The 13,952-nt window shown below is 39.8% G+C and overlaps 1 protein-coding gene across 2 annotated transcripts in view; it reads left to right on the plus strand.

The window, feature by feature from the left end:
- The window catches only part of RGL1 (ral guanine nucleotide dissociation stimulator like 1), a 223,102-nt gene that overhangs the window by 62,822 nt on the left and 146,328 nt on the right, over positions 1-13,952 (plus strand). For both annotated transcript variants that reach the window (XM_032319041.1, XM_032319044.1), the window contains exon 2: positions 2,164-2,327. In XM_032319041.1, the coding sequence (XP_032174932.1) occupies positions 2,196-2,327 (132 nt within the window). In that variant the 5' untranslated portion in view covers positions 2,164-2,195. The remainder of the gene's footprint in view (positions 1-2,163; positions 2,328-13,952) is intronic.

Below are 13,952 nucleotides of genomic sequence, written 5' to 3' on the forward strand. Positions count from 1 at the left end.
GCCTGTTTCCACTGTGCCTGTTTATTTTAATTTCCTTTTTTTGGACTGAAACCTCCACATGACTCTGCTCTGTTTATTTCCTTGGCTGTAAGTGTCGGCATCATTTATTAGCATATCCTCTCCCGTGAATTTGTTCATTAATTATGAAGGTTTTGTTTCCTGCTTCCTAGTAGGATTGTGTTCTGTGTTGCGCGTGTGGAAGGGCTGCGGGTGGTTTTGGTTAGCAACTTCCTCATCATGCCTCTCTGCAAGCAGACGGTTTGCTCTCCACGGTTTCCAGATGGACCGCGTGAGGCAGAGAAGGGAGTCAGCTGCCGAAGAAGCTTTTCTCAAATCCTCTGACCAACCACCCCTGCTCAGCTTATCAATACTCACTGTTTACTTTTATCTGGGCTGTAGGTTAAGTGAGCAAGACCTGCTTTTTTGCAGACAAGCTCCGATCCTTGAAGCCATTTCCATGAAAACTAGTCCGTTAACTAATGAGCAGTGAGCTGCTTGGGGATGCGTGATGAACGTTAGACTTGGCTCTTCCTCTTGAAGAGCCTGCAGCCCACTAAAGAAATCAATCAAAAGGTGAAAGAGAAGACGTAATTTGGCTTTTACATCTGTTATTTGAAAATATTGGCTCTGCTGCCCGATTTTCACCGGATTCTCCTGATGTCCTGAGTTAACTAATTCCTCAAACGTTTGTTTAGTACTTACTCTGTGTATGACACCATCTCTAGTGTCAAGATGCTTAAAAGACCAGAAGGTGGAAATAGAGCTGAAAGCAAATAAACGTAATAAAGTGTTAGAGGTGGTCCAATAGACACCTTTCCAGAGTATATAGAGGGAGTAGCAGAGGAAGGGGGCTTTATTCCCTTGGAGTGAGGGGTGGGAGCAGATGTCCCGAAGAAAGCCTGAAGCTACGGGATACATTTGAGATGCACGCGTACCTTCAGAAGGCAGAAACGGTGGCCGAGGAGGCAGCCTGGTACGGTGGAGGAAAGGAGGGCCTGGTTGCCATTTTGAGGAGTTAGGGTTTCATTCCCTAGGGAAAGTTTTAGGTAGGTGGGACGTCATTACCAGATTTACTTTAAAAAAAAAAAAGAAAGAAAGAAAAGTTACCCTGAGAAGCATAGATTCAGGGGGACTTGAATGGAGGCGAGGAGATTCCTTAGGACAAGATGGCGCGGAGCCGGCACCATGTGATTCCAGACAAGCCAGTGGCGGATGGAAAGATGTCAAAGAAGCAAACTTTATAGAATTGGTATCACTTTTATTTTTTTATTTTTTATTTTTAAGATTTATTTATTTTTTTTATTTGACAGAGAGAGATCACAAGCAGGCAGAGAGGCAGGCAGAGAGAGAGAGGAGGAAGCAGGCTCCCTGCTGAGCAGAGAGCCCGATGCGGGCCTCGATCCCAGGACCCTGAGATCATGACCTGAGCCGAAGGCAGCGGCTTAACCCACTGAGCCACCCAGGCGCCCTAATTGGTATCATTTTTAAAGTATTGGCTTTACAGCAACTGCTGATGAAACTAAGGCTCAGAAAAGTAATGCAGCCGATAAATATCAAAGGGAATATGTCTCTGTGCTTCCATTGTAGTTTGAAAAAAAAAAATGGTGTTATGGCATTGTGCACACAGTGCCGTAATATACCATATTGTGATTACTTGTTTATAAGCCTTTCTGGCCTGAGACATTACCCTTCCTAAGGTTAAGAGCCAAACTACCAAACGATTTGTGTATGCCTAGCATGGAACCTTGTATAAACAAGTACCCGATAGATGTTTGAAGAGGAACACGCCTCTTTCCAGTACTTCTTCCACGTGCAACACACAGCATGGACATACAAAGATATTTCTCTCGGGCTTCTCTTACATCCACCTGAGGGGGCCAGAGCAAAGAGGCAAATTGGGATAATAGGCAGATGATGCTTCTTCCTTTGCTCTAAAATTCCCATCACCTTATCAGAATGCACCCCTGCCTCCAGAAGCCTGCATTAAAATAGCAATAATGAATATTTAAAATATAAAAAGGGGCCATGAAGGTTGATGTCTATTGTGACACCATCCTCAGTGGTCTCATTGTCCACAAATCAAGCACGAGAATTTGCTTTCATATCTTTTTTTTAATGGTAATTAATGTTTTAACCTGGATCACACTTTATTCTTCCTCTCAGGTCCGTAATGCCTCCTGCCTGGCTCTTTCAAGATGGAGGACAAACCTATGGGAGAGCCTACTCAAGTGGCGTCTAAATTCAAACTTTCCAACAAGGTCGAGAGCACAGGACACTGGCTGGTGGACGATCATGCTCGGATATGGGAAGTTTTAAAGACAGAGGAGGTAGGACAACTCTAAGTCACTGAGTTTGTACAATAATAAATTTTCTTTGACTTGAGACTCCCAGTTCTTAGTACGGTCAGCACCACAGACCAGCTCGGCAGATTTTTATTCAGAGGCCACCCGTGAATGGAGAACAGTAAGTTAGGAGTATGTTTCTTGGGTATTCATAGTGCCACGGTGATTTAGCCAACAGAGGTGGCACTGACAGAGAGTACTTAAAATACACAGGTAGACATTCTCCTAGAATCCTGCCAGTCCTAAGTGGGAAATCAAATCATGGTGAGAAAGTTGATTCCTAAGGATCAATCATAACAAGTGGAATTATATAGATTCATTGTTCGACAGGATGAGCCTCAGTGTATCATTAGGGCTCTTTGGTTGCAAGCAACAGAAAGGGACCCTGACGAATTTAAGCAAAATGGGAAATTATAGGAGGATATTGGGAGGCTCATAGAATTGATGAGAAGCTTTGAAAACTTGGATTAGGAAGAAGACAAGAGTCAAGTCAATAAGAACTGTTCAGGGCACTACCCCTGGTATAAATTCCAATCTTTCCCCATCCTCTCTTCATTCTCACATGTATGTATCCGCCCCAGATGCAAAGCTGTGGACGAGAGGGGCTCAGTCACATGTCTTTTTTTCTGGTCCTTCTGTAAAGAGAAGAAGAATCTTCCATGAGAGACCATTATAGCAACTCCTCACAGCACTTGTGTTTGGAGTCCAAGTGTCCCGTATCCACATGTTGTGACCATTACAGTTCAAGAAAGTAACTTGACAAGTGCAGTCTTAAACTGCCCGAGCAAAAATGTGAACCCTCTCTGTAGGGATACTTGCCCAACAGATTTTTTTCTTTTTAAAGGAATAAATCTGCACACAGAGTAGTTGAAGTCTTTACAAAACCTACCTAATAGGACCAAGACTCGGGTCAGTTGAGTGAGGTGCCAAGGGCACAACATTTAAGGAAGCACTCTCTCGTAGGTTTGTGTCCTGCACTTGCATGAACTTGGGAGTCAACACATCTTTATATTTTGAAGTGCCTTGCTTGCCTCACCCTCTTGCTGGCTCTGCCACCTGATTTTATTCTTCTCCTGTTTCCTCTAGGTAATCCTTTCCCCAAATTAGGCATTTGCCATTCTTATGCATATTTCAGTATATATGGTACATACCTGTTATCCATATATCGAATATATAATATTGATTTACATCTTGTCAATTTTGTTTAAGTTATATACTCTATATCTACTTCTATAGCTTGCTTTTTTTTTTTTTTTACTTAACATTTGGTTTCCACTTTATCTGTTTTCTGTGCTTGAAACAAGTAGTTCTAGCTTACTCACATTTTACTTTTCTTTATATTCTCTTGATTGAGTCACATTTGTTTATCTGTTCTCTTATTAATGCCAGGTTTTTTTCAATACAAGGTAGTATAGTACATTTCTTTAGCATAGACACCTGTAGATGGCCTGCTGGATTATAAAGTATGAAAACCTTCAGTTTTACTAGTTATTACCAGATTGATTAACAAGAGGAAGATATGAGTTTATCTCCCCACTAGCAGCATATGAGAATTCTCCCCACTCCGCATCTTCACCAGTTGCTGATCTTATCAGGCCTTTAAATACTGGCTGATCTGATTGTTTTGAAATGGGATCTTGTTGTTTTAACATGAATTTTCCCATATGACTAGTCAATTATCCCAGCACCATTTTTGAATGTCCATAATTTCTTCTTAAGTTGGTGATGTTCTCATGGATCATATTTCTTTACGTATACCTTCCGATAGTGTGATGCTTCCTTGACTGTTTTAACTTTAAAGGAAACATGGATATCTAATTGGCTATGTATGTCCCACTGAAATATTGCTCTTCAAAATTGTTTTGGCTGTTTTTGGAACTTACATTTTTGATATGAATTTAGGATGAGCTTGTTAGGTTCTGTGAATATGAAGAAAAAGGAAAGTCTGCTGGAAATTTGACTAGGGTTGAAATAAGTTTGTTGATTAGTTTGGGGGATTGTCTATCATTATGATAATCAGTGAATATCTTGTCTAATTATTGACTTTAATGGGCATGCTTCAATAGTTGACCCTCACTATTTCACCAACATTTTATCCTATACCCCTTTGCTGTAAGATTTTTACTTCTAAAATTAAGGAAGTTTTCTCTTCTCCTTTTCTTTTTTTGTTAAATGTTAATTTCTTTACATTGTAATATTTGATATCTACAAAATAATATACATCTAAGTTATAGAACATAATATTAAACAGACACTTGTGAATTCATTATGAACTTAAGAACTACAACTTTACCAATTTGTTGAATACATATGTGGACTCTTCCATATCCTATTTCCTTGATTCCTTTCCCTGCAAAGTTAACCATTTTCTTGAAGGCTGTGTTTGATCATTCTTCATGTTTTTAAAATATATAGGTATCCCCAAACAACATTGTTTAGTTAAACAAACTAGTTATTTGGTCATATATATATATGATATAGGTCTTATTTCTTTGGTGACTCACTTCTTTCACTGTTTATAAGATATTTAGTAGTAATTCATTAATTTTTACTGTTGAATAATATGCTGTTATGTGGTTATGCTATGATTTGTTTATTCATATGTTCATGGACATTTTAATTATTTATTTTTTTGCCATTATGAACAATCTGCTAAGAATATCGTTATGCATGTCTGTGCCCTGGTGTAAGAGTACTCCATGCATAAGAATTTTTCTAGGTTAATACCTATTAGGTGAATTTTTAGTTGGGTACATCCAAGTTATTGCTATATTGCTTTCTAAAACAGTACCAATTTACACTCTCACTAGCAGTGCATAACATTTTTCTTATTCTACATCCTTGCCAACTTTTTAATTGTCAGATTTCTTAATTTTTTGGACCTCATTGTTATAAAATAGAATCTCATTCTTTACTCATCAATTCTTGATATATATCACTCCATCGTAGATACTTTTTTCTTTCTCTCTCTCTCTCTCTTTTTTTTTTTTTAGAATTTACTTTTCTGAGGGTCTAACTAGAGCAAGAATCTTTTTTTTTTCCCTTTTTGTCTGAAGATGCCTTTATTTTGAGCCTGCTCTTAGAATGATAGTTTAGATGGGTATAGAATTCCAGGTTACTTTCTTTCAGTACATTAAAAACATCCCATTGTCCTCTGCCTTCCATTGTTTCTGTTGTAAACTAGCTAAAAGACTAATTTTTTTATTCCTTTGGATATAATGTCTTTTCTAACTTGCTAGATCTTCTCTACATTTTTGCTGTTTTGTAGTTTCATTCTTCTGTGTTAAGGTGTGGGTTTCTTTTTATTTAACTTCTTGGGTTAAATAAAACCCATAGGGCTTCCCAAATATATGAATGCTCTCTTCCATCAGTCTGGAAACATCTCTGTAATTTTCTTTTCAAATAATTGCTTTTGTTTCATTTTACTTCTGTTACTCCCACAAGATTTATATCTGATTTCCACACTCTTTGCATATGTCCCTTAACCTCTCTTTTGGAGTTGCTATCTTTTTTTCTCTCTGTCTTATATTCTGATTAGTTTTAGATCTATTTTATAATTCATTAATTCTTTCTTCAGTTCTATCTAATCTGCTTTTTAACCCAACCAATGAGTTTTAAATTTCAGTTATTCTATTTTTACTTCTAGAAGTTCTGCTTTGTTCTTTCTAAAATTTTATAGTTATTTTTTAGTGTCTTCATTTATATTCCTGTTTTTAATTAGAAGACTATTTGTCAAGAACTGTGAAGGTTATGAGATCTTACGCTATTTGCAAGTTTTCTTGCCAAGGTAATAGATACTGAAAGAAGACATGAGACTTCTCTGTCTCAGAGACAGAAGAAACAGTAACCAGAGTGTCAGCATGTTTTTATTGGCTCCTATGCTGTAGTTCTTCCAGGGCCTAGATACCTGCCTGCACAAGAAAGGATCACTGACTTTGGGAAACTTTCCAGTTTATAGTAGACAGTTAGTAAGCCTGCACTTTCTCCTAGTAGGAGATGTTACCTTATCCTTTAAGGTTAACAATGGGCTACAAACACAGGCCTGAAAAATGATCTGGGTAAGGATCAGCCAGGCCTTGATCATTTGGCATAGAAATCAAGACATACAGAAACAAGAGAGATTCATGGAGGAGTGTTTCTCCTCCATTATATTTAAATATAATAGTCTTATATTCTGAGTTGGCAATTCTAATAGCTATGGATCTTATTTTGCTATCTGTTCTTTCTGTTGTCTTTTGCACATGATGTTTTGTTTCTTTGTGGTTTTACGATTTTTGACTGTGGGTTCATTTTTCTTGGAATAAAGGGAGCTTTCTCTGTTGAGAATTTGCAGTTATTTCTGGGTGCACTACCAACTGGAAGTCGCTTTAAAGGAAATTCTTACCTTGAAGTTTTCAGACTACTCAATGTGAATATAGGCTAAAAGCCTGTGGGTGGGTGTATTTGTGATAATTAGTTCCAAGGGGAATTGACTCCTCCCTTCCCAGCCCATCCCTGCTCATATTCAGTGCCATATTTTAAGATAAGCAACTTTCCTTGTATTGCTGTGGAGGGCATGTCATTCTTGGTTCATCTGAATGCAGAGGGAATAACATTTTGGGGTCCTAGTTTTATGCAGTGGGGATTCCCTGTAGATTCTCTCTCTTGAGCCATTCCTGGGTTTTGTTTGTTAGTCTTGGGTTCATTTAAAGGAATAAAACCTATATTAGTTAAAGTAACTCTAATGCTTTCTCAAATATTGTCAAAAATTTAAGTGGCTTAATACAATAAGAGTTGATGTCTTAATCACTTAATAGTCTAACACTTGAGTTCACTTTTAAAGGAAAAGCATACATGAGCCCAGCAAATGGGATTTCAGAAGAAGAATGAGAGAAAATATTCCTGGAAGAGTGAAAACTGTGTAAGGGGTAGTATTTAGAGAGAATATCCTGCAGTTTGGAGCATTTGTAGCAGAAAAGGGTTGGCAAGAGATGAAGCTGAGAGGAACCAAGTAATGAAAAGTCTTATGTGCTCCACCCAGAATTTCAGAAATTCTCCTGTGGGCCTTGGGGAGTCAATGAAGGGTGTTAGGCGGGGCTAGTGACATGGTTGGGTTTGTTTTTTAGAAATGTTACTTTGTCAGACATGTGAAGGACAGCCTCGAGCACTTCAAAACCTCACCCACTTAGGTCTCTTTCTTTTCCATCTACATTGTGCTAGTCAGTGCTCAGTGGGGAATTATTTGGGATTGTTCTTTTTTCAGGATGGGAATTCTCTCTCTCAGCTAGATCCTTTGTCCTTGAGATCATTTCCTTAATTTTAATTCTATTACACTATAAACCCAAAGCATGAGGATATAAACCTGATGACTGATTGACAAAACATTTTCATAGTCTTTATGTAATCATATAATCATTATTTTACACTAATACATTGTTTCTCTAAATTGTTACATCCACCAAAATATTGCCAGCTGTGGGTACAAAGGCAATTCATTTGATTCACCATAAGATAGCACTTAGTGGTGATGACATTTTGTTTTTTTGCTCATTGCTGATTGAATTTGCATTGAGTCATCAGCTGTGCCACTGGGCTTATCTGTGTTCAGTGTTTTACATTTGTGAGAAGGCTGCCAAGATAAGCAACATTGTCTTGTGGCTATGGAACAGAGATGTTCTCTGTGCGAAATTAAACTAATGAATGCCTGTATGGAGATTGGACATATGACCTCTTCTCTATCCAGACCGGGACTGGGACCCCACATTGTAACATCACATTCTTGGAGAAAGAAATAGTAATGTGGTCATCATGCATGCTTTGGAGATTAAATCACACTCATCATGGAATGAGTAAAGTAGATGTATCATCAGAAGTGAGAAATGGAATTTTATATATTCAGTTGTGGCCTGTAAGCGAGGGAAAATACCATTGATCGAGCACTTTCTCTGGGTCAAGAACTGTATTTAGTTGGCACTTTCATATTTATCAGTATATCTGTCACAGCTAAAGATATTTTTTCATCAGGATTTTGAAGGTTGGAGGTTAAGGCACATACTCAAAGACACATAGCTGGTAAGTGGCAGAGTAATGTTCAAACTCAGGTTTGTCTCTCCTCATTTTTCTTTCTTTTTTTTTTTTTTTTTAAAAGATTTTATTTACTTTGCAGAGAGAGAGAGAGATCACAAGTAGGCAGAGAGGCAGGCAGAGAGAGGACTCTGGGATCATGACCTGAGCGAAAGGCAGAAGCTTAACCCACTGAACCACCCAGGTGCTCCAAGACTCCCCTCATCAAAGTTCCTACAGAGCGATCCCTCAGGCAGGAAGACAGTCAAGCCCAACTAAACAGCACTGTGTTGAGATACACAAATATCCGTGGTGTAGTGACCAGATAGGGGCTTTTCAGAACCACTCAACTCGACTGCCCCCTTCCCTGTGTGTGAGGTGGGGTGACAGGTTAGCAGCGTGCGTACTCGCTCCTCAGGGCCGTGTTCGGGGATCAGAGTGCACGGGCGGTGTTCTAAACCTTGTGGTATGCTGGCTGCTGATTGAGGTGGCGCAGGTGATGATTTGAATGGGACGGCAAACCCTTCTAGAGGGTAAAATTAGACAGGATTGAGAGGAAGAGAGCTTTCTCCTATAGAAAGCTCTTTTGTAGTAATCAATTTAGTAGCAGTTGTGATCAATTTATCCTGCTCTGTTTGGGTCCTAGTTCTAGAATGAACCCTGCCTTTACCATACCAGACATGAACATTTCTTCATATTTTAATAGAGAGAGTAAAGGAGACTGCAGGTAAACTTAGGCAAAAAGGAAGGAAGGGAAGGGGAGGAAAGAAAAGAAAAAGGGAAAGGAAGGAAGGAAGGAAGGAAGGAAAGGAGGGAGGGAGGGAGGGAGGGAAAAGAAAGACAAGTTTCTCGAGGTCCTGGAAGTCATTCCTTCATGGGGCTTGCATTCATGGGGATCGTAAGTCTCCAGGAAAAAGTTAGCAAAGCAGTTCTGTTTCAGCCCATTGTTTTCCACAGTGTGTTCACTGTAAACCTCAGAATCTTGTTGTTGCCTTGAAACCCCCATTATGTCAGGAAAAGCTTGGCATGAGGCAGTCAAGAGGCAGGGGGTGGGGGAGAGGAGTTTACAAATGGAAATCTTTCCCATGAAAGGGAAAGGAAGTGTCTTCAGTCCTTTTTAAGCGGGTTTCCCCTTGAAGGGGGCACACATGAGGAAGAAATGACATTATTTACATTTGTTCTTGGGTTACAAATGCAGGGTATGTGGGAGAGTTTGCATGTCTTCCCACAGCAGTGAGTAGCTATTTTAAAAGCCCATCCTTTCTCAGGGGCCCAGGAGAGGAAATAGTTGAAAATCTTCACTACAAACTCTCTTCCTTTGTGACCCGGCATCTGAGCAATTCACCTGATCTACGTAATGGGAAACCCTGATCTAGGAATCCCAGGAAACTTTATAGATGAAGAAAATATCAGTGAGGTAAAGACTGGTGGAGGGGTGGGCTTTGCTGTTTGGAAAGGGTTAGCATTCTCTTTTTTCACCTCCTTGAGAGAGAGAGAGAGAAAGAGAGCTCGAGTGCTGGAGTAGGGGAGGGGCAGAGGGACAAAGTCCTAAGCAGACACCCTGAAGTGCAGAGCCCTATGTGGGGCTCAGTCTCATGAGCCATGAGACCATGACCTGAACTGAAACACTGAGTTGGAGGCTCAACTAGCTGAGCTACCCCGGTGCCCTAAGGGTTAGCATTCTTTAAAAAAATGCATTCCGATGTCAATGACCCCAGTGTCTTTGCACATCACACTGTTCTCTCTGTTTAGAATGCCCTTCCTTCTCCTTCCTTAGCTAACATCTACTCACCACTCACACTCTGGGAATCTTCCTTGTTCTCCACACACTGTGTTACGTGCCCTTGTCATTTTCCCCTAACTTCTTTTTTGAAAAGCACTTTGTGCCTTTTTAATGTATATTTATCACATTATATTGTAAATGCTTATTTTATCATCTTTTCCACTGTACTGTGAGCTCCTAACAGGAGGAACTATGGTTTTTTTTCTTTTTCAATGGAATATAAAACTATTTATTGACCACTGTTTACCAGTATTTACAATAAAATAAATAATATACAGTTGGATAACATTCTGACTACAAAGTTATTGTTTTTCCTGGTTTCTGCTGAGCGAGTAACTCAAATACTGGAAAGATTGAGCCTACATGTCAAGAATGGGTGAGGGTTAAGAATTTGGATTATAGAAGCCTATAATCTACCCATTTATTCCAGCAGGTGCTATGTCTGTCTTGTTCAAAGTTACATCACTACACTGTTGAGGTGTTTCTTAAATGAATGAATGAATGAATGAACAAAGGAAGGGACAGATAAACAACCATTTTCATATGTTGATACGAACACCTGAGAACACCCAAGTGACAGAATTGGCGGCGGCTTGTGGGGGGATGGGGTTGGGTTAGTGGTGGTTTCTCTGACATCGTAAAAGGGCAGACTCAAGATCCAGAACTGTATGTTTTATTCTGTGGCATGTACTTGCCACTAAGAGGAACCATTACAATTTTATTGGAATTCTGAGAAATCAACACCATATGTGTATAGTCAACATACAGCGACAATAAAAGCAAATTGCCTGATGAAAAGAGTCCTCAGTAAGCACATAACCCCTCCACCCACTCTTGTTTACCCTTATGGTCAAATCATGCTTGTAAACTAACTCATTGTTGCCTCAAAACTTTCATTTTAAGTAGGATGAATACAGGGCGAAAACAAATCTGAATTGTTTCAAAGTAAAAATGTTGATCAAGGGAGCTAAAAATGGCAGAGACTTGAAACATTGTGTTGGAAGGATCCTGCCTATCCAGGTGGGAGGAGAAGTTATTTTTAAGGAATAATTGAGAGGAGGGGATCTCTGAAAGCAACACAGAGCTAGGATCTCAAACTGGAGTCCAGAAGTCGTATAATTTACTAAGTGAAATGCAGATCGCTGACAATAGCATCACCGAAAATGAGTGATTTCCAAACAGCAGGACTTCTTGTAAGAAATGTAGCAAGCTCCTCGATACAAAGTATACATATAAGGACACACCATCCCTTTAGGACAGCGATCAAGGTGTCACCCCTTTTCTGAAAGGAGGCAGGAACCACAAGGAAGAGGATGCAGAGGTTAACTAGATCAGACTTGGACTTGAGAGCCACACAGATGGGACCATTAAGCAACCATCAGATTTTGAACTGAGAGCTGAGTTCTGTGGAGAGAAGAGCCAAATTATTCATCCCTTGGTTTCATTTCTTTTTAATTATGAAAACAAAAACACAGGACACTATAGAAGTCATAAGTGACAGGCCGTTTTTCAGTATGACTCTTAAATATCTAGTCACCTTGTAAAAGCTTTTCATATACAATTGCAACATCGTAGTCATTGTAGGACCAGGAGAAACATTCAGGGGCCAGTCCCATCAGAATGTAGCTTGTCTGTTTGTCATCCCTAGCCCCCTTGGGGTCTCTGCAGTCTTTTGATGCTATTTTCTCATTACTCCCATGGTTGCATGTTTCTTGTGCGGTGGAGAAACATCCATGGCATTGGCCCACCACTTAATTCTTATTCTTTAGCTAAATTAACCAGAATGCTTATGAATGCAGTGCCCTGGTTAACTTAATTTTCTGCACATTTGTGAGCTAGCAGACATGACATAGTAAGCCCTTAATTGCCGCTTCTAAATGATTGGATATATAACATATGTGAAAGTACATTTCTCACTCAAAAAGTGCAAGTTGTGGGGCACCTGTGTGGCTCAGTTGTTAAGCGGCTGCCTTCGGCTTGGGTTATGATCCCAGGATCCTGGGATTGAGCCCTGCATGGGGCTCCCTGCTTAGCGGGAAGCCTGCTTCTCCCTTTCCGACTCCCTCTGCTTGTGTTCCCTTTCTCGCTTTGTCTCTCTCTGTCAAATAAACAGATACAATCTTAAAATAAAAAAGTGCAAGTTCCTTCCAAGCATGATAGGATTTGAGGTTGTAGGCCATAAAGGGGAAAGCCTCATGGAGTTTTGGATTCAGCTAGAATTTGGTTTGAGCATAGAGTGGTATTTATTGGATGTATTATTCTGGGAAGTAATTAATCCTCTTAGCTTCAGTTTCTTGGTCTGCAAAGTGTGGATGATAATATTCTTTTGGGGAAGGTTGAGTATACAATGAATGTGAACCATCCAGGACAATGACTGGCCCATAGCAAGTGCTTGATTAATATTATTTCCATTTTTCTGTCTCTAGTTAACTCAGGATTGATCACAAAACCGTTTGAGTTTGGGCCCTTTGAAAAGTCTTGAATAGAGTGAAAGTAACATACAAAACTATTAACATTTGTCAATTATAGATAGTGGTAATAATGAACATGATTATATATGTTTATGTTTCTGTGCATGTTTTACAATTCTAAAAATTAAACATGTCAATGGGGCACCTCGGTGGCTCAGTGGTTTAAAGCCTCTGCCTTCAGCTCAGGTTAGGATCCCAGGGACCTGGGATCAAGCCCTGAATCAGGCTCTCTGCTCAGCAGGGAGCCTGCTACCTCTTCTCTCTCTCTCTCTGCCTGCCTCTCTGCCTACTTGTGATCTCCATCTGTCAAATAAGTAAATTAAAAAATCTTAAAAAAATTAAACATGTCAAAAGTGAATAAATAAAACTAAATCAAGTGGCAGATATCATTACATGAGCCATCTAAAATAAATCAATTTCTACTATAGTAAATATGGAATAGTGGACCTGAGTCATTTTGCAATCAATATTTGTTGAGTAACTACTAGGAACAGGATTGATAAAACCCCTGCCTCATGGAGCTTACAGTCCAACAAGGAATACAGATTAAAACTAACAAACATAAAGCCATCACACATGGGATCAGGTCAGTTAAAGGAAAGACAAAGGTAGCAAGGCAGCACAGAGGAGTCACATTTTACCTGATTTTGGGGAGGTGAGGAAAAGCTAAGGATGACTATTGATGTGTAGGGGGCATGATGTATAAGACCTTTTTACATGTCATTGGAGAATGAACAGGGTGAATGACATCAAGAGATGCAGGTGCGGAAGGAAGTCCTTGGCACATGCAGAGGGAAAAGCACGTGCCCAGGTGTAGTGCCTAGAGGGATGGAGAAGGAAGAGTAGTTCAATGGGGTGGAAGATGGGCTTCAAAGTGGAAGGTGTAGGGGGAGATGAGTCTTGAAAAGGGCCGATCATGAAGGGCCAGAGAAGTTTCATGCTTCTTGGGGAGGGTTCGCCCACCAAAATATCAAGTCCATTGTCTGCCCCTGTTGGTGGGGTCTCCATTTTTGTACCACTACTGTTGGTGCTCAGGAACTGATAATTCAGTCTTCAAGTCTGATGGAATGCTGTGTTTTCTGGGAGAGGCTGAAATCATGTCACTTGCTATTTTTAAGTGGACAGAAACATACTCTAACTACTTCCGGGGAATAAAATGAGTATGGAAGTTCTGTTTCTTACATATTGTTTTTCCTACATATTTTAAATGTAGAAACTTTCACTGATGGACTGAGGCTGTCCTGAGCTGCAGCCCATTTCTGCCTGCCATCAACAGATTACGGGCAGTGGCTTGTTTAATGTCCTCTTGGACTT

Source organism: Mustela erminea, chromosome 17 (genome assembly GCF_009829155.1).
Source record: "Mustela erminea isolate mMusErm1 chromosome 17, mMusErm1.Pri, whole genome shotgun sequence".
Lineage (NCBI taxonomy): Eukaryota > Metazoa > Chordata > Mammalia > Carnivora > Mustelidae > Mustela > Mustela erminea.